This window comes from Muscardinus avellanarius, assembly GCF_963383645.1.
Source record: "Muscardinus avellanarius genome assembly, chromosome: 4".
NCBI lineage: Eukaryota > Metazoa > Chordata > Mammalia > Rodentia > Gliridae > Muscardinus > Muscardinus avellanarius.
In genome coordinates this window covers 126,226,363-126,251,083 of record NC_137789.1, presented here as the reverse complement: position 1 = coordinate 126,251,083, position 24,721 = coordinate 126,226,363, and the positions used below count along the sequence as shown (strand labels likewise).

Here is a 24,721-nt window from a genome sequence, read left to right as displayed (position 1 = left end):
CAGTTTCGAAGCCAGCCGCGGGTGCTGGCTTAGGAGACCCTGTTTCCAAATTTTAAAAAAATGTAAAAATAGGTCTGGGAGTGTAGCCCGGAGGTAGAAGGGCTTCCAGGAACCCCAGTACCACCAAAAAAAAATAAAATAAAAAAAAAGAGAATCAAAGACAAAAACCACATGATCATCTCAATAGACGCTGAAAAAGCATTTGATAAAATTCAACATCCATTTATGATAAAAACACTGCAGAGAATTGGAATAGAAGAAACATATCTCAACATTATTAAGGCAATCTACAATAATCCCACTGCCAACATCATATTAAATGGGGAAAAACTTCAAGAATTCCCCCTAAAAACTGGAACGAGACAAGGATGTCCACTATCACCACTTCTCTTCAATATAGTACTAGAGACTCTAGCCAGAACAATAAGGCAAGAAAAGGAAATCAAAGGAGTACAAATAGGAAAAGAACTTAAGCTTTCACTATTTGCAGATGACATGATACTATATTTAGAAAACCCAACAAACTCAACCAAAAGGCTGATAGAACTGATCAACAAATTCAGCAAAGTATCTGGATACAAAATCAATCTTAAAAAATCAGAAGCTTTTCTGTACACCAACCATAAATCCACTGAAAAAGAAATTCAGAAAACACTTCCACTCAGGATCTCCCACAAAAAAATAAAATACCTAGGAATAAACTTGACCAAGGAGGTAAAAGATCTCTACAAAGAAAATTATAAAACACTGAAAAAAGAAATCGAAGAAGATCTTAGAAGATGGAAAGACCTTCCATGTTCATGGATTGGCAGAATAAATATCATTAAAATGGCCATCCTCCCAAAAGTGATCTACAGATTTAATGCAATGCCCATTAAACTACCAAGATCATTCCTCACAGACATAGAAAAATCAGTCCTTAAATTTATCTGGAATAACAAAAAGCCCAGAATAGCCAAGGTAGTTCTCAGCAACAAAAACCACACAGGAGGAATCACAATACCTGACTTTAAACTATACTACAAAGCCATTGTAATAAAAACAGCATGGTACTGGCAAAAGAACAGATATATAGACCAATGGAGCAGAATAGAAGACCCAGAAACAAGTCCACACACTTTCAGCCAATTGATTTTTGACAAAGGGGCCAAAAACATCCACTGGAAAAAAGATAGCCTCTTCAACAAATGGTGTTGGCAAAACTGGTTAACCATATGCAGAAAATTGGATGTTAATCCCACTTTTTCAGCCTGTACAAAAGTCAACTCACGATGGCTCAAAGACTTGGAAATTAAACCAGAGACCTTGAAGCTCCTTGAAGAGGGCATAGGTCCAACACTACAACACATAGGCACAGACAAACATTTCCTCAACAAGACCATAAAGGCACAACAAATTAAAAGAAGAATCAATACATGGGATTGCATGAAACTGAAGAGCTTCTGTTCAGCAAAGGAAACTATCAAGAACCTCAATCGAGAGCCAACAGAATGGGAGAAGATTTTTGCCACCTACACCACTGATAGAGGACTAATATCTAGAATATACAGAGAACTCAAGAAACTCAACACTAAGAAAACAAAGCATCCAATAACAAAATGGGCAAATGAACTAAATAGACACTTCACAAAAGAAGAAATTCAAATGGCCAATAAATGCATGAAAAAATGCTCAACATCACTGGCAATCAGAGAGATGCAAATCAAAAGTACCCTGAGATTTCACCTAACTCCAACTAGAATGGCAATCATTCAAAACACAAACAACAACAGATGCTGGCGAGGATGTGGAGAAGTGGGAACTCTAAGACATTGTTGGTGGGATTGCAAATTAGTGCTACCACTTTGGAAAACAGTATGGAGAATCCTCAGAAGAATGGGAACAAATCTACCATTTGATCCAGCAATACCACTTCTGGGTATCTACCAAAAGAAAGTAAACCAAACAACCAAACTAATGCATGTGTATCTATGTTCATAGCTGCAAAATTCACCATAGCCAAACTATGGAACCAGCCAAAATGTCCATCAACAGATGAATGGATTACAAAACTGTGGGATATGTACACAATGGAATTTTACTCATCCATCAAAAAAAACTCAATTACATCATTTTCAGGGAAATGGATGGAACTGGAGGACATTATGCTAAGTGAGATTAGTCAGTCACAAAAAATAAGAAATCAGATGCTTTCCCTAATATGTGAGAGTTAGGGAGAAATGGGTCATAGGAGGAACTCTTGGAAGAGGATCAGTAACTTTTAACTCTGTTTACATTGTCTTTGGATATACAATATTTTTTTTATTTTTTAGGGAGTTTATTTACCCTTTTGTTGCCTGTGCCATTGAAATCATATCCAAGAAATCACTGCCAATTTCAATGTTGTGAGGTTTTATGACCCAGATTTTCTTCTAAAAGTTTATAGTATTAAGATTTATATTTAGGTCTTTTATCTATTTTGAGTTAATATTTGTATATGTGTTAGGTAAGGGTCCAATTTTATTCTTTTTCATGTATTATTATTTTTCAACAATATTTAGTTAAAAGACTAGTATTTCCTCCACCAAAAGTTCATGGAAACCTTGTCAAAAATAACTTGACAATGTATGGAAGAATTTATCTCAAGGCTTTTACTTAACTCAAATGGTTTATATATCTGCCTTTAGAACAGTACTACACTGTTTCAATTATTGTAGCTATATATGGTTTGAAATCAGAAAATATACATCTTTTAGCTTTGTTCTTCTTCGAGATTGTTTTGGGTAGCTAGAGTTCATATTCCATATCAGGATAGATTTTTTCTGAAAAATAAATAAATAAATGGATGATAGTTTCACCTAAAAAAAGAAAAGAAAAAAATATTCTCTGGTAAGAAAGAAAGCAAAAAGAAATATTGAAATGTTATCTTTAAGTCATCAAAAGCTTGGTATCAGACAAATGAAACTGTTATGTGAGATTATCAATGTTAATATTGGATAAATTGCTATAATACTAGATGTCAACCACTAAGCCAAGCATGGGAGGGAGGGATGGGAAGGGAACGGGGTGGGGGTTGGGTGGGGGCTAACTGGGCAATATGTGCATGTATGTTTACAAAAGTATTTTCTTTATACCACTGTGATGTATGAATACATTGCACCAATAAAAAAAAGAAACAATATTTGCAGAATTATGTCAGAGGGTATAAACTTTATCTACCTCTGGTTATTTAAAAATGTATCCTTGGAACCGGGCGTGGTGGCGCACGCTTGTAATCCCCATGCTTGGGAGGCAGAGACAGGAGGATCGCGCAGGTTCGAAGCCAGCCGGGCGCGCTGGCTTAGGAGACCCTGTTTCCAAATAAAAATGTAAAAATAGGTCTGGGAGTGTAGCCCGGAGGTAGAAGGGCTTCCAGGAAACCCAGTACCACCAAAAAAAAAAAAAAAAAAAAAATGTATCCTTGGATCAAGCCAAATTTCTATGTATAGATTTTGTGGAGGGGGACTGGGAACTGGAGACGGGATGAACCCAGAAGCAGTCTACCTCCAAGCTCCACCCCCAGCCCTAATTTATTTTTTTATTTGGAAACAGTCTCGCTGAGTTGCAGAGGGCCTCACTCAGTAGCTGAGGCTGGCCACAAACCTGCGATCCTCCTGTCTCAGCCTCCCAAGTACTGGGATTACAAGCGTGTGCCACCACACCTGGCTACTTATAGATTTTTAGATCTCTATACACGGAGATTTGGATGTTCAGACATTTTTTTTTTTTCCGACTAGATAGTAAAGAAAACTTTTCCTTGGCTGACTGCCTCTCCAATACTGAGGCTCCACTACTCAGTGTCAGCACGCACCTATTGCAGGTTCAGCTACTGAGACGGAAGCATAAACCTTTTGAAAATTGGATTTGAAACTGAATCACTTAAAAATGAGAACGAATTGTATCTCCACCCTCAAAAAAAAGCCAGGTGTCTCTGGAGGAACTGGCAGATTCTCTTAGCTCAGAGAATATACAGGAACAGAATTCATTGCTCTGAAAAAGTAAGGCAAAGTCAGGTAAGGAGAACTGGGCAAGTACCACAGGCCAGCTTTTTATTTGACAACTGTTTCCTGCTGGGGTATTCTTTCCCTGATCGTCATTATCAAGACCTTTCCCGTCCTCTTTAATCCTGACACCATCCATGGGAACCCAGCTCGAAAGCCCGACTCCCCTCACCAGGCCTGTTTCAACACCCCCACCCCCAACCAATAGCGATTGCCCCAGCACCAAGCAGCGGGTCTCCTCCACAATTCAAGTTAAAATGGAAGGAAGTCCACTTACCGCTTCTTCTGAAACGGCATTTGCAGTTTCCTGCCTGTGACTTCTGACAGTTCCATCAGTACCTCAAAGTTTGGGCTAAGAATTTAAAGCTAAATGCCCTAAGTAACCAAAGTTAACTATTGTTTTTGGTGTTTTTGTCTTTGTTTTCATTTTGTTTGGGTACTAAAGATTCAACCCAGGGGGCACTCTACCACTCAGCTACATCCCCAGCCCTTTTTTAATTTTTCATTTTGAGACAGAGTCTCTTTAGTGGCCAAAGCTGGCCTTGAACTTGCAATCCTCCCGCCTCAGCCTCATGGATGGCTGGGATTACATATTACATATGGGATCGCATATGCCACCATGCACAAAGTTGTATGTGTTTTTCTTTGTTGTTGTTTATTTGTACTCCCCCACCCACCCAGGGCTGAGAATTGAACTCAGGGCCTCGTGCCTGCTAGGAAATCACCCTGCTACCGAGCTACACCCCCCAGCCCACTAACTGTATATTTTAATCATGGACGTAGATATAATAAATACATAACTGTGAAAGAAGAAAAGCCACCCCAAGGATAACGATTCCGTCAGGTCAGAGGAGTTTGAGGTGGTTAGGGCACATAGCATAATTCAGAAGTTTGGTTAATTTCCAGAAAGTCTCCCTTCAGGGCTCCTGGGAGAGGGAAGATACATAAAGCAGACTGGAAGAGCAAGATTTGTATTCTATATCCAGCATGAAACCAACCAGCAAAGTAAGAATTTGACTTGTAAATAAACTCTTAGTCATTAGACACTGGTACTTTGAGCCACTTACCTACAAACTAAAAGTCTGTCTTGGGGAAACTCCTCCCTGAAGAAGGAGTCTGAGGAGGCAGCTGCCCTGGTTTGGCATTTAACTGCTTAGGGTCAAATTCTAATTTATCTCTTACTAGAAGTTAGGCCTCAGAGTTTCTTAAGTTGGCTAAGCTTCAGTTTCTTCAAGTGCTAATTAGGGATATAGTAAGTGTTCCTAACTCACCAAACTGTGGAGGTTAAAGGATAAAATATATCTATAATGTTAACCTAGACCTCAATCAGCATTAGTATTGGAGATTAGGATTATAGAAAATTAGCCAGTAAACCACATAGCCCAGCATTTAGCTGCCTTTTCTTTTCTTTTCTCTTCTTTTCCTTTCTTTCTTTCTTTCTTTCTTTCTTTCTTTCTTTCTTTCTTTTTTTTTTTGTTGTTGTTGTTATTGGGGATTGAACCCAGGAGCCTTCTACCTGTCAGCTACATTCCCAGACCTACGTATTTATTTATTTGTTTACTTATTTATTTATTTATTTATTTATTTATTTATCTGGGGATGGGGATGGAACCCAGGGGCATTCAACCTTCGATCTACACCCCCTGTCCTATTTTTTATTCTTTATTTTGAAACAGGATCTCACTAAGTTGCGGAGGGACTCACAAAGTAGCTGAGGCTGTCTGCAAACTGTGATTCTCCTGTGTCCGCCTCCCAAATGCTGGAATTAAAAGCGTGCGTCACCACGCCCGGCTGACCATTTTATTTTTTTAAACAGTCTTACCAAGTTGCTGAGGGTCTCACTAAATTGCTGAGGCAGGCTTGACTCTGCAATCCTCCTGTCTCAGCCTCCCAAGTATTAGGGATTATGGTCATGTGCTGTCATGCCCAACTTTTGTGCCCTCTTTGGTAAAACAAAAATAAAATGCAAACACATAAATGTTTTTACTAACCATTAATAAAATCCTCTGATTGTGCATCAGAGTTCTCTGTACCCAAGCCTCATTATCTTTGAATGTCCAGTGGATGAGATGCCTAAAATTTGTTGCTTGCTGTTATAAAGGAAGAAAGGGGAGCAGCCTTTGGGTTAGTCTCTTGATTCCAAATCCACTTTGGTTAGCCCTCTGTCTGAATCTTTAGGGTGTTTGTTTGCTTGTTTGTTTGTTTGTTTTGTGATGCTAGGGATTAGACCCTGGGGGGAGTTCTACCTCTGAGCTACATACCCAGTCCTATTTTATTTATTTATTTTTTTTATTTTGGAACAGAGTTTTGGTAAGTGGCCGACGATCTTGCTATGTTGCCGAGGCTGGCTTCAAACCTCAGTCCTCCTGTCTCCCCTTCAGTGGCTTATAGCCACCCTGCAGTTCAGGTAGTGGGTCTCTGGCTTGCTCCTCTACCTTCCACTTTATTGGTGCAGTGACCCCAAGTGGCCACACTTTGTAAGCGCAAGGTAATAAACCAAGCCCCTCCCCCAGCAAGGGAGGAGTTCTGCTGCAAAACCCTGATCAGGAATCTGCTGTTCCATAAAGATCTGGACCCCACAGTGGAAAACAATAGAAGGAAATTTGAAATTGCAGCCAAATAAAATCAGCTTTTAATGAAATATGGGCCAGTCCTCAGAAGAGTTCAAACATAATCAGCCCCCAGTCTTATTCATACAACAATTATTTTTGTTAAATGTTTGCTGCGTGCCAGGCTCTGGGCTCTGCTCTCAGGCAGGGCTGACTCAGGGTATGTGGTCTGTGCAGGTGCCCTCGGTTTGATCTTGTACCATCACCCTTTCGTAATTCTTAATAATTTTTGAGCAGGGGAGTCTGCATTTTCATTTTGCACTAGGCCCCACAAATTATATTGCCAGTCCTACCATGAGAACAATATCCTGAAAGCCCCACGAGCTAGCACATTCCAAACTAAACACTTTTAAATTCATGGAGCCATTAAAGAGTAATATTTTCTGTGTTCCATTCTCTGTCTTTACTTTATATTTTTTTTCTCTCAGCTTATAGCACAAACTGTGTTCTTTTATCTTATTTTCCTTATTGTTGTTGTTGTTTTTACTTTACCACCCTGTTCGACGCATTATTCCCCACTCTTTTTCCATGTAGCTTTTCTTTAGTGTCCTTGGTCCTTTTTTCCGCTCCTACCCACCTTCACTTGCCCTATTTTTCTTTCTCTCCTAATAGCAAAAAGGTTTAGAGATGTAGCTGATGAAATAAAATAATAATAATAGCTGATGCTTACTCCCTGACCACTCTAAAATTTTACCCCCGAGTCTCTCTGTGGATCACCCTTTTGTTATCCTTCGTGGCCCTTATTACCAGTATTTTGCGTGTATATTTCTGACTCCCCTCACTAAAACTCAAGCTCCCTTTCAACAAGGAATTTCCAGGTCTTATCTTGCTATATCAATGCCATCTAAATCAGTGTCTGCAACATGGTAGCGAGCCATTATTATTTATTTACTGGCTGAATGAGTGAAAGAGCATCTGCTATGAATGAGATAATACAGTAAACACATGCCATGCCTGATTCAAAGAATCCTTCCAGTATTCTTTTAGTAGTTATAAGGACGGAATTTGGAACCATGCCTTTCTGGTTCCAAAGCCAATTCACTTAACCACAAAATATACACAATTGTCTCCCTGGTTGAAATACTTGGTTCCCAAACATAATTGTTTTTTAAGTTATCTCTAGTGTTATAATAAGACCAAACACCCATTGGTATCCGTTAAATGCCCAGCAATAATTCAGCAGCTATATACCCACTGTGATCAGAGACCCTAGGCTTTCCTGAAGTGCTGCAGAGCCAATAGGCCTCAGTCATGGTCGGGCCTATATTGAATTCTGAAAAATTCTACATTGAATTTTTTACTCTATTTTATACCCAGAACATGTAGCATGCTATACCAATTCAATCAAGAATAATAAAGTCAGCCGGGCGTGGTGGCTCACGCTTGTAATCCCAGCATTCGGGAGGCTGAGACCGGATGATCGCAGTTCACGCAAAAAAAAAAAAAAAAAAAAAAAAAAGAATAAAGTCATGATAACTGCACCAGTATAAAATATAAGCATTCATGAATATGATTTTTCTTTTTGCAGGTCTGGGGATGGAACCCAGGGGCATTTGACCTCCGAGCTACACCCCCTGCCCTAGTTTTATTCTTTATTTTGAAACCGGGTCTCACTGAGTTGCAGAGGGCCTCACTAAGTAGCTGAGGCTGTCCGCGAACCGCGATCCTCCGGTCTCGGCCTCCCAAATGCTGGGATTACAAGCATGTGCCACCACACCCAGCTATGAATATGATTTAAAAGAGGGAGACCTCTCTCCCCTGAATGTTATGCCACCAAAATAAAATTTACATTGCTCCAAGTCAGGCACAGAAAGACAAATATCACATGATCTCACTCATATGTAGAGCCTAAAAAAGTTGACCTCATAGAAGAGAGTAGAATGGTGATCACTAGAGGTGGGTGAGCAGGGGAAGAGAGACTGATCAAAGGTTTTCAAAGTGAGACAGGAGGAATAAACTTTAGTGACTTACTAAGCAAAACGGTGACTATAATTAATAGTAATATTTGCATACTTAAAAGTTGCTGAAAAGCCAGGCATGGTGGCACACACTTGTAATCACAGTAGTAAGGAGACTGAGACAGGAGGATCACGGTTTGCAGACAGCCTCAGCTGTCAGTGAGATCCTGTTTCAAAATTAAAGAATAAAAAATAAGGGGGTGGAGCTCAGAGGTAGAATGTCCCTGGGTTTCATCCTCAGTACTGCAAAAAAAAAAAAGAAAAAAGTTGCTGAAAGAATAGATTTTAAATGTTCTAATGACAAAAAAGTAAAAAAAAAAAATCATAAGTATGCAAGGTGATTGATATGCTAATTAGCTTGATTTAATAATTCTAAAACAGAATGTATCAAAACCTTGCATTATACCCAATAAGAACAATGATCATTTGTCAATTTAAAATAATTTTTTCGGTATTGGGGACTGAACCCAAGGGCATTCTATTTCCGAGCTACACCCCCAGTCCTATTTCTTAATTCTTTAGTTTGAAACAGTGTCTCCCTAAGTTGCAGAGGGCCTTAGTACTTGGGAGGCTGAGACAGGAGGATTGCAGGTTTGAGGACAGTCTCAGCCTCCCAAGTACTAAGGTTGCAAGCATGCACCACCACGCCCAGCTTAAAATAAAATTAAAATTAGGACTTTGAATGTTTCAAATACAAAGAAATAATATATGTCTTAGATGGTAACATTAGACATTGGATACATGTGTTGAAATGTCATACTATATCTCATAAATGTGTGCAATTACTATATGTTAATTAGAAATAAAAATATAATTTAGGTGGACATAGTGGTACATGCTTCTAATCTCAGCATTCGGGAGGCTGAGACCAGAGGATCGTGGTTCACGGACAGCCTCAGCTACATAGTGAGGCCCTTTGCAATTTAGTGAGACCCTCTTTCAAAATAAAGAATAAAAATTAGGGCAGGGGGTGTAGCTCGGAGGTCGAATGCCCCTGGGTTCCATCCCAGACCCGCAAAAAAAAAAAAATTACATTAAATTAAAAAAAATATACATATATATATATGTATATATATAATTTAGAAAAGAAAAATCTAAGTAGTGACTACTCTAGACATTTAAAAAGCAACTTATAACTTTGATCTTACTATACTTAAAAAATAAGATCTAGCAGAAATATATTTTTGAAGGTATAAACAACAAGAGCATTCTGGAATGTCTACAGCTAAATTTAAGTAGTTTATCTTTCTGTCGTTGTTGGGAGGTGTTTGTTCTTTTGTTTTTAAGATAGCATCCATCGTAAGATATTATAGTGTATACACTTTGGCTGAGTTTCTTTTTATTATATTTTCTGTCCTTTTCTAAAAAAAAAAACACGTTATATTCATTCCTAAAAACATTGAAGTCAAAGAAATATAATATCCTGTTTGCTCTTAAACTGGTAAAACTTCATGGTCAGCTTTTGGACGAGAGCCCAAGAGAGTCTGTGAATTCAAGTGTGAAACAATTATGTTATCATAGAACAATTACAAAAATTTCTTCTGGTACGTCATCTTGTACAATTCCCTTTTCCTCTTATTTTTTTTCCCAGCCCTCTGCAGGCCCTTTTTGGGATGTGCCCCCCTTTTCTACCTCCCACTAACTTTGCAGAACCCTACAATGTGTCCACGATTTTCTTATCAGTTAGGTTCAGTTACAGCAACAAAACACTCTGTAGCTTCTGAGCCAAATCAATTCAGACCTATTTTCAGCGCCTGTTCTAAGGGGCTCCCAGCACACCTGCAGGTCTCCAGCAAGCATAACAAGCCCCGGGCTATATCCGGGCCTGCCTCAGTATCCATGGGGGGCAGGTCTGCTGGGTGAGGCCTGGCAGCAGGACGTTCTATGAGGATGTGGTAAATAGATGCTGTGAGCACTGCTCTTGCCCTTTTGAAAGACCAGCAGTTGCCATCACACACTGACCAGGACTATCCTGCCACGAGGATTCAGGCAGCCATGGTCAATACAGCCATGGTCAATACAGCGGAATCGATGTGCTAGTCGAAACCTATCGACCGTCCTTGCTTAAGGACGTTGGTGATGCTGAGTAAACCTGGTGCTCACGTGGCTTCCTTTAAGCATGGCTCCAGACGTGCCCTCAAGAGGCAAGAGCTGGCAAAACACAAGGTGTCTGTCAACCAAATAGAGAGACCGGAGGGAGAATCAAGAAACCTGAACAGAATAGAACATCCCATGAAAATTAGCATGTGGTTGCAACTGATGAAAACTGTGATGCCCCGGGCAACAGGATCAGACTCCAGGTCGCCGATCGCCTGCGGGTGAGTTCCGGCTCCCGACATTCTACCACAGAGGTGATGGTGAATGCTTAGAGCCGGGACAATACAGACGGGGACAGCAGGCCTTGCTTTACATGTCTCCCTGTCTCTTGAGTTCAATCACCTCTGCATGGCTGCCATCAAATTCCATTTTCCTCCTGGAATTTCACTTGCCAATCGAATTTGTACAGACGTCTGGAACAGCTTTATGGCTGATTCATTGGCAACAACAAATAAACCATGGGAATTGTCTCCGCCGTCCCGAAACTGTCTCTCCTTAAACTTAATACTATAAGCGTCGGCACCGTATCTCACACATAGAATGAAAACAAACATAAGGCCTCAGAAGCATCTCATTACTGTCTACTCCTCCAGAAAGGGCTCAGAGGGGCTGCTGAGCAAGTGCCCACCAGGGGAGAAGGCAAGAGACAGGCCGGGTCGTTTTGGGGAAGCGTGCCCTTGGAGCAGCAGAGAATAAAGTCAGGAGGCGGAAGGAATGCATTCTGGGCCTGACAAAAGAGACCGTAGATCACAGATGACCCGGCCGACATGACCCCTGCTCCCAACCATCTTCTCACGACTCCTCAGATAGAGGAGATCCAGAATCCCAGAGGAGGAGGTGCGGTGTGAGCATGCCAGGAAGGTTTGGGAGTTCCACAAGATAAGAACAATTATATTATCCTTAAGTGATATGATTAGAACCCACCTGAAGCCAGACATGGCGGTGCACACTTGTGATCCCAGTACTTGGGAGGCTGAGACAGGAGGACCGCAGGTTCAAGACCAGCCCCAGCAACTTAGCGAGACTCTCAGAAATCTAGCAAGACCCTGTTTCAAATAATAATAATAATAATAATAATAATAATAATAATAATATCTGGATAAAATAACTCGGAGGTAGAATGCTCCTGGGTTCAATCACCAGTACCCCCACATGTGTGTGCGTGCACACACACACACACACACACACACACACACATCTGAAGATGTTCTGAGTCACTGAGTTCACCTTATTTTAGAAGCAGAGCCCACCTGCCCCTGACCAGAGCACTGACCTTGACAGGATATCTCAGGTCCCTACTTAAAAGCCAGGTGGCGGGGAGAGATGGTGCAGAGCTGGGATTTTACAGCAGAGCATGTAGGTTAAAGCAAGGGCTACCTTCTGAGATGGGAGAAATAGAGGAGGAGAGCTCTCAGATATTCTCTGCCCCCGCTGCCAGGCCAAGGTCTTTCCTGGGAAGGTTTGGCTCTCACATCCCCAGCGTCACGGTCTCCAGGTCTTAATTCCCCCTCACTGTCCGCTCCAAGGCCTCACAGTAGGGCCTTTGCGGCTGAACGCACCTTTCCACTGGGAGTTCTCTTTCTTGGTTTTCACTCCAGTCCCTTCGATGAGTCCGGATACACCTGATTTCTTGCCAGCTCCACCCCTCCTGGGGCCTATCCCTGGGAGGCATGGCTGTCTGGAGTCATACTAAAGGAAACCTCTACCCACACACTCCACCCCTTTGTGGTACTGGGGATTGAACCCTGGGACATTCTACCTCTGAGCTATGCCTCCAGCCCTGTTGTTAAATTTTTATTTTTATTTATTTATTTATTTATTTATTTATTTATTGGTGGTACTGGGGGTAGAACCCAGAGGCTTTCTACCTCCGCGCTATACTCCCAGACCTTTTTAAAAATATTTTGTTTGGAAACAGGGTCTCACTGAGTTGCTGAGAGCCTCACTAAGTAGCTGAGGCTGGCTTCGAACCCACGCGATCCTCCTGTCTCAGCCTCCCAAGTGCGGGGATTACAAGCTTGCTCCACCACACCCGGCATTTAAATTTTTATTTTGAAACAGGGTGTCACTAAGTTGCTGAGGGCCTCACTAATTAGCTGAGGCTGGCCAGAAACTTTCAATCCTCCTGTCTCAGGCTCCCAACTCCTGGGCTTACGAGCCTGTGCCACAGGCTTGAAACAAAATCTCACTGCATTGCTGAGAATCTCATCAAGTCGCCGAGGCTAGCCTCAGTAGGAACCTGGGGTCTCCTATCTCATCCTCCCAAGTACCGGGACTGCAGGCATATACTACCACACTCGGCGAGCTTGGAGTTTTAGAATACTTTCATCTCCTCTTGTTGCTTGTGGAAAAGATAACATTCTCTCTGGATTATCTCCTTTCTTCTGCTTCACAAGGTCATTCTTAATTCATAGGCGCATACAAATATTTATCTAGTGACTATATGCCAGGCACTGTGGAAAATTCTGCAGAGGGCACTGAGATACAAGCCATGCCCTCAGGAACCTAGACTATTCCCTCAGTGGTTACAACACAAAAATCACACACACACAAACAAATAGGCTGAGATCTGGGGTTTCAGCAGATGGACTGTTCACGACTGTTGCCAAGGTTACGAGAGCAGAAGAGAAGGTCAGGAGTTGAAGGCTGAGGGCCCCAAACTAGCAACGGCAGCAGAGGCCACAGTAACTAAAACATGTCTAGGCGTCCTTCACTTCCTCTCATTTTCCTTTAGACCTCTGGCCTAGCCACCAGGCAAAGGCACAAGCTTTAGAAGGTGCTGGCCAGTACAGTCCATAATATGTTGCAAGAAAATTATTGGGTTTAATTTTTTTTTTTTTGGCAGATCTGGGGATGGAACCAAGGGGCATTTGACCTCCGAGTACACCCTCTGCCCTATTTTTTTATTCTTTATTTTGAAACAGGGTCTCACTAAGATGCAGAGGGCCTCACTAAGTAGCTGAGGCTGTCCACGAACCACAATCCTCTGGTCTCAGCCTCCCAAATGCTGGGATTACAAGCGTGCGCCACCATGCCCGGCTTTGAGTTTAGCATTTTTAGAAAGCAGTAGTTTCTTCTATCTATTGAACAGGGTCAACGTTACCTGCCCTTCTGCACAGAGTATTATGATGTTCAGATGAGATGAAGGGATGGGGCATAGTTATAATGGAGTTCCAGTTATTTTACAACTACAATTACAGAGTGATAATCCAAAAATCAATCAATAAAACACAATAGTGTCCTGCCGGGCGTGGTGGCGCACACTTGTAATCCCCGCGCTTGGGAGGCTGAGACAGGAGGATCGCGCGGGTTCGAAGCCAGCCTCAGCTGCTTAGTGAGGCTCTCAGCAACTTAGTGAGACCCTGTTTCCAAATAAAATACAAAATAGGTTTGGGAGTATAGCCCAGAGGTAGAAGGCCCCTGGATTCCACCCCCAGTACACCCCCCCCCACACACACACACATGTTTAACAGGGAATAAAGTTAAAATATATGAAATTAATTTAGGTTTAAACAGAAGTGGATTTCAAAGCACTTGGCTCTAAAGCCTTTCTGAGAATGAGGAGGCACACGCCTGTAATCCCAGCGCTTGGGAGGCTGAGACAGGAGGATTGCACAGGTTTAAAGCCAGCCTCAGCTGCTTAGCGAGGCTCTCGGCAACTTAGTGAGACTGATTCCAATAAAATATAAAACTAGGTCTGTAAGTATAGGCCAGAGGTAGAAAGCACCTGAGTTCCATCCCCAGTACCACACATACATACACACACACACACACACACACACACACACAGCCCAAACCCTAAAATAAATAAATAAAAAGTAAACATAGTAGGAGAAATTCAGAGGTAGAATGTCCCTGTGTTCAATCTCAAGTGCTACACACACACACACACACACACACACACACACTTCCATTTAATCTGCAAATATTAGCCAACAGATATGTATTGACTGCTGCTATCACGTGCAGTGATTGCCATCTTGTTCCCATACTGATAAGTGCCGTATACTGGCGAACAATCAGAGAGAATTAAAACTTAAAAGTGGCCCTTTTAATACAAAGACACATTATCTTTCATTTTAATCCCGTTCTTGAACTGTACAAATTAATACCCATATTACCAAAGAGGCTATTTTTAAATCTTACGTGGAAACTTAAAAATACATAGCTGGGGTCACTATATATCCAAGAGAACAACAACAATATAACACATTCTGTGTGTGTGTGTGTGTGTGTGTGTGTGTGTGTGTGTGGTGTTGGGGTTTGATCTCAGGGGCATTTTACTACTCTAAGCTACGCCCTGAGCCCTATTTTATTTTTTATTTGGAAACAGGGTCTCTCTAAGTTGCTCAGAGCCTCACTAAATTTCTGATGCTGGCTTTGAACCTGCAACCCTCCTGCCTCAGCCCCCCCCCAAGCACTGGAATTACAGGTGTGAGCCACCAGGCCCAGCCATTCTACATTTTTTTACAACTCACATCCACCCAAAAATAAATTGGTTTGATTGATATATCTACTTGTTCTACATGTTTCTCACTAAGTAATATTTTAGAGGAAATAACTGAAGTTTCATATAAATGGAAATAGACTATTTCAAGACGGTATGGAGCCCTTTATGTTCACTTGAAAGTTTTTAACCTTGTGGTAATGAATCCGGAAACAATCACAATGCAAAAATAAAAAGACAGATTATTATAATTTCTCTGAGGAAAAGAACACCGTGAGACTAAGTATATACAGAACTATAATTGTTTTTGAAAAAAAAAGCCATTTTTATCCTGTCATAAAGCAACGTATAAAACAAAGGGGAAAGGGCTATCTCATGGTCGTGAAAGAAAATCCGATGTAATATAAAGACGCCCTACCTTAGAGTAGCTTCGATGGGCAGCTCGAAAGACTGAATCTCCACCAGGACGTTCTCGTGCGCTTGATCTGTGTCTTCTTCCAACATTGCCCCACATGCCCCTGATTTTCTAGCTGAAGACATCAGATTTCACGTGCAAAATGATTATAACTTATAAAAATAAATATAATTTTCCTTCTAATTATGACAGGATTCCCTGTTCACCCACAGAAGCAACAAAAACTCGAGCACTCGCTGCCTGACTCCAGGCTCTCAGAGCCCTGGCTTCCAAGAATGTTACACAGCTGTTGCTGTCTTGTGTCTACTTATAACATTTTACTTATTATTAACCTTGACACGGTTCAGAAAGTTCCTGCCTAATGCCTGCTATATTTATTCACTTGTTTCTCCAAGATAGTGACTATGAGTAGGAACTGAAGCCATTGTACTATCAAAATTTGCTAAATACATTTTATTGGACAGGACATCTATTTTTAAATTATTTATACTAAATGTATAATTTGTCGTGCTAATTAACGGTTACTTATATTTCAAGTCATTCCAGCACCTCTACCCTTACCCATAAACCGAGGCAGGCCATTTGTCTGGGAAAAATGGAATGCCCTACGGAATGTGAGCTTGAGTCTCTGGGCCAGTTCCTGGGTCTCCATCTCCTGTGCTTCTCCTCTCCCTTTGTGGTGTGGATTCACTTCATTTTGGAGCCATTAGTTGTTCTTTCTCGTGTTCAAGTGCAAATAATCCAAGAGGTAGTTAGGTTATCATCCTCATCAGCCACTTACACTCACTGTGAATGAACTGGCCAGATACTTTCTACGGAATAGAGCTGGCTAGAAAAGAAAATAGAGCCGGAAAATGTCAGTGTGTGTGTGTGTGTGTGTGTGTGTGTGTGTGTGTGTGTGTGTTACTAGGGACTGAACCACCCAGGGGCATTCTTCCTCTGAGCTACCTTCTCAGCCCTATTTTATTTTTTATTTTAAAACATAGTCTCACTAAGTTGTGGACCGCCTCACTAAGTTGTTGAGGCTGGTCTTGAACCTGTGACTCTCCTGTCTCACCCTCCCAAGTATTGAGAATTGCAAGCATGTACCACCACCACTGACTCAGATGTCAGGGTTTTAAGGGGACTGGTTGCCACTGAGAGGAAGAGAGAACACAGTGTCTTGAAGCCCCAAATAATAATGAAAAATTACCTACAGCTAGTCCCAAATAGGCCTAAAAGACAAAATGGGCATTTGCACTAGATCTTCCTCAACTCTGAGATTAATTTTATGCTTTCATGCTCAGTACAAGGAAGTGGGTATTTAAAGGGTGAGCAGTGACATTCTACCATGGGAAGCTATTATTTTTAAGTTTGGCAGATTTTTTAACAGCAATGGGAAAAAATTAAAGTTCTTTCTCATTAAAAAAAAAAAAAAAGTAACCAGGGCCTGATGACGCAAACTTGTAATCCCAGTACTTGAGAGGCTGAGACAAGAAGATCACAGTTTCAAGGCCAGCGTCAGCTACATCGTGAGGAGCTTAGTGCGACCCTGTTCCAAAATAAAGAATAAAAACAGACTGGGGGTATAGCTCGGTGTTAGAAGGGCCCTGAGTTCCACCCGCCAGTACCTCACTGTGGGCCCAGTATCGTCTCTGCTCTGTGACTCTCGGCTTGGCCATCTGACTCTTGAGTTGACAATGACACCTGAGTTGATGTGACAATCTGAAGTTCCTGGCCTAGGCTTCTTAAGGCCTCACATATTTCTGCTTGTCTTCTTGCATCTCTGCCATTCCCTGAGGGAAAAAAACATTCCCTAAAAGATAGATGAAACAGAGTCCTCCCTACCAACCCACAGACTTACAGGGAGATGCACATATTCTCATCCACTCACAGCAGCCTGAAATGAAACCACCCATCCAGACTCAGGCAAGATCAGCCAAGCCCCAGACAACCCACAGACACAGCTGCAGGAATAAGTAATTGTGGTTCTTTGCCACAGAATGAGGGGCCATACAGCAGCAGCCAACCGAGGCGGCATCCTTTACACCAGTCACACCAAGAGCCCCAGCTCTAGCCCGGACATTCCCCAGTGAACCAGTGCAACAGAAATACCACTAACATCATCTGTCCCACAACATAAAACAACAGTGCCCTTCTTTAAGTCTTCACAAAAACGAGGATTTTCTATCGTGTGAAGGCCATTTAGATGCAAGGTTTTAAATTTATTCCAAATTAAGAGAATATTTAAGTAGAATGTCTATCCAATTCATATTTGTGTTCCCCGTAACACTTAACAATATACATCCTGTAAATAGATGCTTGAGAAACGCTCAAGAACATTGAATGGGTGAATGATCGAACAAATGATAGTAAAGACTGCAAGAGTTACTTTTTTGTGTGTGGGTCTGGAGATGGAACCCAGGGGCATTCGACCTCCGAGCTACACCCCCTGCCCTATTTTTTATTCTTTATTTTGAAACCGGGTCTCACTGAGTTGCAGAGGGCCTCACTAAGTAGCTGAGGCTGTCTGCGAACCGCGATCCTCTGGTCTCAGCCTCCTGAATGCTGGGATTACAAGCGTGCGCCACCATGCCCGGCTGCAAGAGTTACTTTTACCTTGCAAGGGAATGTTCCAAACGATGCAAAAATCTGACAATTGAATTTATCAGAACCTAAGAATACATACATGTATCACAGAAATCACTCTTGTTATAAAACAGCATTGACTACCACCATAGTACATTGTAGAGGACAAATGTATAGGTCATGCCATATATCTATAAACATGTACCTGCGATGGCACATCCTGCCCTAAACACCATAGTTAAATTTTTGATTCTTCTCCACAGACAGCTCAAAGTTTTATTCTGAAATTTTTCAAATTTACAGATGAGTGACAAAAACACAATGAACAGACACACACCCTCTATCTATTTAAATTTTTGTCACGTGTTTGCAAGCACATACATGTTCTCTTCTCTCTCTCTCTCTCTCTCTCTCTCTATCTCTATCTCTATCTCTCTCCTTTATCCAAGGGGCTTTTAGAATGTAGGTATATGCTCTTAGTATATTGATACAAAAATATAGCAATATAAATAAAGTACTTTTAGAATAGGATAACACTGTATCATGAAGTGGTTAAACCACTGTAGCTTATTGCCGCAGTGACCCCGTCTCTACCCTAAGGTGCCATCGTCCTCTGGTCCAGCCAGCCCCTCCAGGACAGTCAGGGTCTTCTACCTGGTGGCTCAGTTGCCCCTCCTGTTCCAGAGTCCTCCCTCTCTTCCCGCTTCTCTCTCTTCTGCTCCTCCCACTTTGGGTAGTGAATTTTCTCGCTGCCTCTCACTTTCCTCCCCACTGTAGAAGACACTGGCAACAACTTCCCGCTTCCCCTGGCTCGGCCAGCATCTTTTATTCAGAACTTTCCTTGAGTGCCATTTCCTGCCGGAAGTCCGCACAGATTGAATGAGTAGGAGAAGCTCTCCTCCCAGAAATCAGAGTCAGAAAAACAACCTCCCCTGTCCCAGAGACTTGATGGCAAATTCACCAAATAAGGAAAAGAAAAGCAGGAAATGGAAAAATTTTCAACAGCCATATTCCAAGATGCCCATAAAAAAGAATGGCATGCAGGACTGGAATGTTCCTGGTCTCGCCCCTTAACCTCTCCTGCCAACAGCAGCTTAAACTATTTCCAAGGATGGAGACTGACTGGGGAGGGATGGGAGACGCTGAAGTGGCCCTATGACCTTTGGGATGCACCGTCAGGCCAGGAGTGGAATTCATATGGTCCTATTCCTGGGCCCTTTTCTGAGCCCTTTCCTTCCTTCTCTGTAACCAGACCTCTATCTTATTAGTTTGCTAGGAACTCCAGTCCCTCTACAACTCAAAATCAACTTTTAAAAAAAGTAAGTTTATAGCCAGGAGTGGTAGCACAAGCCCCATAATCCCAGCACTTGGGAGTCTGAGACAGGAGGTTCACAGGTTTGAAGTCAGTCCCTGCAATATAGCAAGGGCCTCTGTAACTTAGTGGGACCCTGTTTCAAAATTTAAAAAAAAAAAATTAAAAACAGGCCTGGAGTTGTAGCTCCGAGACAGAATAACCCTGGATTCAATTTCTAGTACCACGAAAAAGTTTATCTTCAAATAAAACTCCATCAGCCTTTTCCTTTCTTTCTCACCAAGACTAGAATCCCTTTCTCCTTGCTTCCCACCAGCGAGAAGCAAGATGTCATAGGCCTCACTGGTACAGATGCCCATTGTACAATTTGCAGTCTCTAGGAAGCTGGAAACAAGGCACCAAAGGAGGTGGCCCAGGCTAAGAAATATCACCTGGGATTCATGTCTGCTCAGCCTTGGTGGGGTTTGAGTCTGTCCTCTCCCGCCCTCACCTCCCTCTGGAAGTAGTTTTCTCACCTTTTTATGTTTTGAAGGATCCATAAAAACAACAAGTCAGCAGCCCAGAAATTGAAGCATCTACCAAATCGCCCCATGATGATGCTTTGCTCAGTGTCCAAACGCCAAGCATTGGCCCCTCCAGTTAGGTCAACAATGATCACTAACTCTATTCAGAATTGTCCTGGAAGTCCTGGCTAGTGTTATAAGACAAGATAAAGAAATAAAAGGTGCCAGCCAGGCACAGTGGTGCTCACCTGTAATCCCAGTACTTGGGAGGATAAGACAGAGCATTGAGGATTTGAGGACAACCCCAGCAAGTTAGTAAGACCCTGTTTCAAAATTTTAAAAAAGGGGGGCCATGGGGTGTAACTCAGAAGTAGAATGCCTCTGCATTCAACCTCCAGTACCAAAAAAGAAAGAGAAAAAAGAAAAAGAAAGGAAGGACGGAAGGAAAAACATTGGTAGAGTAAATGGTTGTATATATAGAAAATCTAGGTAGATCAACAAAAAATAAGTGAATCTAGCAAGCTCTCTAGATAAAATTTAAATGTATGTGTATATATTGATAACAATTACAAAGTGAAAGAGACTTCTGGGAAGATGGCAACGGAGAAAAGTGGGGCTTACGAGCCCTGCTAACAACCAATCTCTATTACCACAAAATCAGCGCCTTCCATAGCCAGAAAACACCATCAGCAGAGAAACAAAAAATGTAATTACAAGGGACAGAGAAAAAGAGGGCTGGAAAAAGAAGACACCAAAAAGAAAAAGAAGATACCAGAAAGAAACCAGACCGCAGTGCTGTGGCCGGAGCTGCGACGCAGAGTGGCACGAGTGCCATCTTCCCTTGCAGCACCAGGCCCCAGAGAGGAGGGGAACTCAGAATGGAGCTCAGAGCCACAGAAGAGATACGCCGGCCTCACACCCGAGGACATGGCTGTAGCACCTTACTGCCGGCAGCAGCAGCAAGCTCACCAGATGGTACCAGACCAACACACTCAACAGCACACCAGGCTCCAGAGAGGAGCAGTGGACAGCGAGCCAAGGTGAGCCTCTGCAGAACAGCCGGACAGAATTCGGCAGATTTTTCAGTGCAGGGAGCATCTAAAGCTCCCAGTGGCTGGGCTCAATACACCCTGCAGGGACTCAGAGAAGAGCTCAAAACCAGAGAAAAAATACGCCAGCCTCACGGCCAAGGGCGTGGCAGCAGCGCCATATTGTCACCGGCGGCAGCAGCAGCGAATTCACCGAGTCCACTACAGCTCCATCAGCACACTCAACAACAGTGAGTCAATTTGTGGCCCCTAGAGGAGAAATCCCAGTACTGCATTCCCAGGGACTTGACCCAGTGGGGGACTGGCGGTGGCAGAGATATCACACCATAGGAGAACACCCAACCTGGCACTCACCACGGTCTAAAGCAGCCTCGATTGACTCCCTGGGTCTGAGACTAGGCAATACAACCTAGTAAAGGAGTAGTGGTGACTGAGATACCACAGACTCGAGATCCAGAGCACCTTAAGTGAAGTCGTAGTGACCCAAGAAGAACCCAGAGAAAACACAAACTTCCGAAATCATGGGAAAGAGGAATAACAATGGAGCAATGAATGCCCACAACCCCACAACATCAGAACCTGATAAAACAGAAATTCAGAGATTTCTAGAAGATCAAATCAGGAAAATAATGTAGAAATAATAGAGGTGTTTCAAAAAGAATTCAGAGAGAGCCAAAAAGAGATAAAGGATGCAATTAATGAAGTAAAGGCCTCAATTCAAAGTATAAACAACCGATTAGACCACATGGAGAATAGAATCTCGCTCTTAGAAGATGAGCAATCCAAAAATGAACGCATAGTTTCTAATTTAGAAAAAAAGAATCCGACAGCAGGAATCTGACATTGAAGAAATATGGGCCCATTTTAAGAGAGCTAACCTAAGAATAATTGGAATAGAGGAGGGAAAAGGAGATGAAACCAAAGGGATCAACAATCTCTTCAAGGAAGTAATAGCAGAAAATTTTCCAAAAATAGAGCAAGAGGTCAATACACAGGTCCAGGAAACTTATAGAACTCCCTTTAGACAGGATCGGAGAAGAGGATCCCCACGCCACATAATTGTCAAAATGACCAATGTGGAAGCCAAGCAGAGAATCTTAAAGGCAACAAAAACAAAGGGCCAAGTGACATTCAGAGGCAAACCAATTAGAATCACTCCAGACTTCCCAAACCAAGTCATGAGAGCCAGAAGGGCTTGGAGTAACATATTCCAAACTCTGAAAGAAAACAACTTCCAGCCAAAATTTTCCTACCCAGCAAAACTTTCTATCAAATTAGATGGGGAAATAAGAAGCTTCCAGGACAAAGAGAAACTCAAGGAATTTATGTCTTCAAAACCAGTTCTAGAGAAAATACTCAAAGAGATTAACTACAAAGAAGAAATAGGTAATACACACCAGATCCAGAGAAACAAGATTTTCCAACCAGCAGACAACTAAGATTGGTTATCTGTGGAGATTCATTATTTATGTTAGTCTTTTACATATCTCTAAATTGTATTGTTTGCTTTTATTGTTGCTAATTTTTAGGATTTCTATTTGGGATATTAGTATACCTTCATATATAGCATTTGGAAATATTTTATCCCATTCTAATCAGTTATTTTTAACTCTGTTTACATTGTCTTTGGATATACAATATTTTTTTATTTTTTATGGAGTTTTTCCCATTCTAATCAGTTACTTTTAACTCTGTTTACATTGTCTTTGGATATACAATATTTTTTTATTTTTTATGGAGTTTGTTTACCCTTCTGTTGCCTGTGCCATTGAAATCATATCCAAGAAATCACTGCCAATTTCAATGTTGTGAGGTTTTATGACCCAGATTTTCTTCTAAAAGTTTATAGTCTTAAGATTTATATTTAGGTCTTTTATCTATTTTGGGTTAATATTTGTATATGGTGTTAGGTAGGGGCCCAATTTTATTCTTTTTTATGTAATTATTATTTTTCAACAATATCTAGTTAAAAGATTATTATTTCCTCCACCAAATGTTCGTGGAAACCTTGTCAAAAATAACTTGACAATATATGGAAGAATTTATCTCTAGGCTTTTATTTAACTCCAATGGTTTATATATCTGCCTTTAGAACTAGACTACACTGTTTCAATTATTGTAGCTTTATAAGGTTTGAAATCAGAAAATATACATCTTCTAGGTTTGTTCTTTTTCGAGATCGTTTTGGGTATCTAGAGTCCATATTCCATATTAGGATAGATTTTTTTCTGAAAAATCAATAAATAAATGTATGATAGTTTCACCTAAAAAAAAAAGAAAAATTATTCTCTGGTAAGAAAGAAAGCAAAATAGCTGGGCGTGGTGGTGCACGCTTGTAATCCCCGCGCTTGGGAGGCAGAGACAGGAGGATCACGCAGGTTCGAAGCTAGCCCCGCGCGCTGGCTTAGGAGACCCTGTTTCCAAATTTAAAAAATGCAAAAATAGGTCTGGTAGTGTAGCCCAGAGGTAGAAGGGCTTCCAGGAACCCCAGTACCACCAAAAAAAAAAAAAAAAAAAAAAAAAAGAAAAAGAAAGAAAGCAAAAAGAAATATTGAAATGTTATCTTTAAGTCATCAAAAGCTTGGTATCAGACAAATGAAACTGTTATTTGAGATTATCAAAATTGCTATAATACTAGATGTCAACCACTAAGCCAAGCATGGGAAGGAGGGATGGGGAGGGAACGGGGTGGGGATCGGGTGGGGGCTAGCTGGACGATGTGTGCATGTATGTCTACAAAAGGTTTTTTTTTTTATCCCATTATGATGTATGAATAAAGTGCATCAATATAAAATGTGTTAAAAAAACAATTACAAAGTGAAAAGCAATGCTGATATCATATGTAATAGCATTAAAACACATCAAATTACTAGGAATGTGGTATTTATCTACCTAGCAAGAATTTGGGGGTCCAGAGAACCATAGTGAAAGTGCTAAAGGAGTCACAAAACATTAAGAAATGTTGAGGTCCAGATTTCAAAAAGCAGATGGGGTTTTCCAGTCTAATAGGGCCAAAAGTCAGCACTGAACGGGCTGCCTGTTGGGTGAGAAAACCTGAGAGAGTCAGAGAAACCGGGCCGCGGGAGCCCCTGGGTTCACAACGACCATTAGCTTGTGCAGCTGACTTTTCTGGGCTCATTTGGGTGTGTGTGTGTGTGTGTGTGTGTGTGTGTGTGTGTGTGTATTTTCACTTTAAGGGCCAGGAGTAATAACACAGGCAATAAAAGCAATAGCTTTTCACATGTCCCAAAATGTCACCTGCTTTTTATCTCTGACATGCTGACTTACAGTATAATTGACTGTCTAACTTGAAATACTGGAGTGCCACACAGGTATACATAGGCATTTTCCATTTTCCCCGCAGAAAACTCAACTTGTGAATGTCTAATACCCATAGATGGCGAGTTTGGCTTCTTCTCTAGCCAGTGAACAGGCCGTGCCAGGCAGCATGGCCTTGGAAGCTGACCAGGGAAGCCTTCTTGCTCAGTATCTCTCTGCCCCCTCTTTTCTTCCTCATTCTGTTTTAATCTTCAGAGACATTAGAACTTGTCATTCCTACCTCCCTTCATGTTGTCTTTTATCCAAACTGCTACTTTGTTTCACACACACACACACACACACACACACACACACACACACACACACTTCGGGAATCTTGGTCTTTTTGAATGGTAGAATCATCCTCAGAGCCAAGGAGTTCTAGTTTTTTATTGACTAATCTTTCTTTTCTTTTCTTTTCTTTTC

At 41.6% G+C, this 24,721-nt stretch overlaps 1 protein-coding gene across 1 annotated transcript in view; it reads right to left on the bottom strand.

Moving 5' to 3' along the window:
* The window catches only part of EXOC6 (exocyst complex component 6), a gene marked incomplete at both ends in the record, with an annotated part of 189,414 nt that extends 173,744 nt beyond the window's left edge, over positions 1-15,670 (bottom strand). The window contains one exon of the mRNA XM_080693998.1: positions 15,549-15,670. Coding sequence (XP_080550124.1) covers positions 15,549-15,670 — 122 coding nt within the window. The remainder of the gene's footprint in view (positions 1-15,548) is intronic.
* Between the last annotated feature and the right edge of the window lie 9,051 nt (positions 15,671-24,721).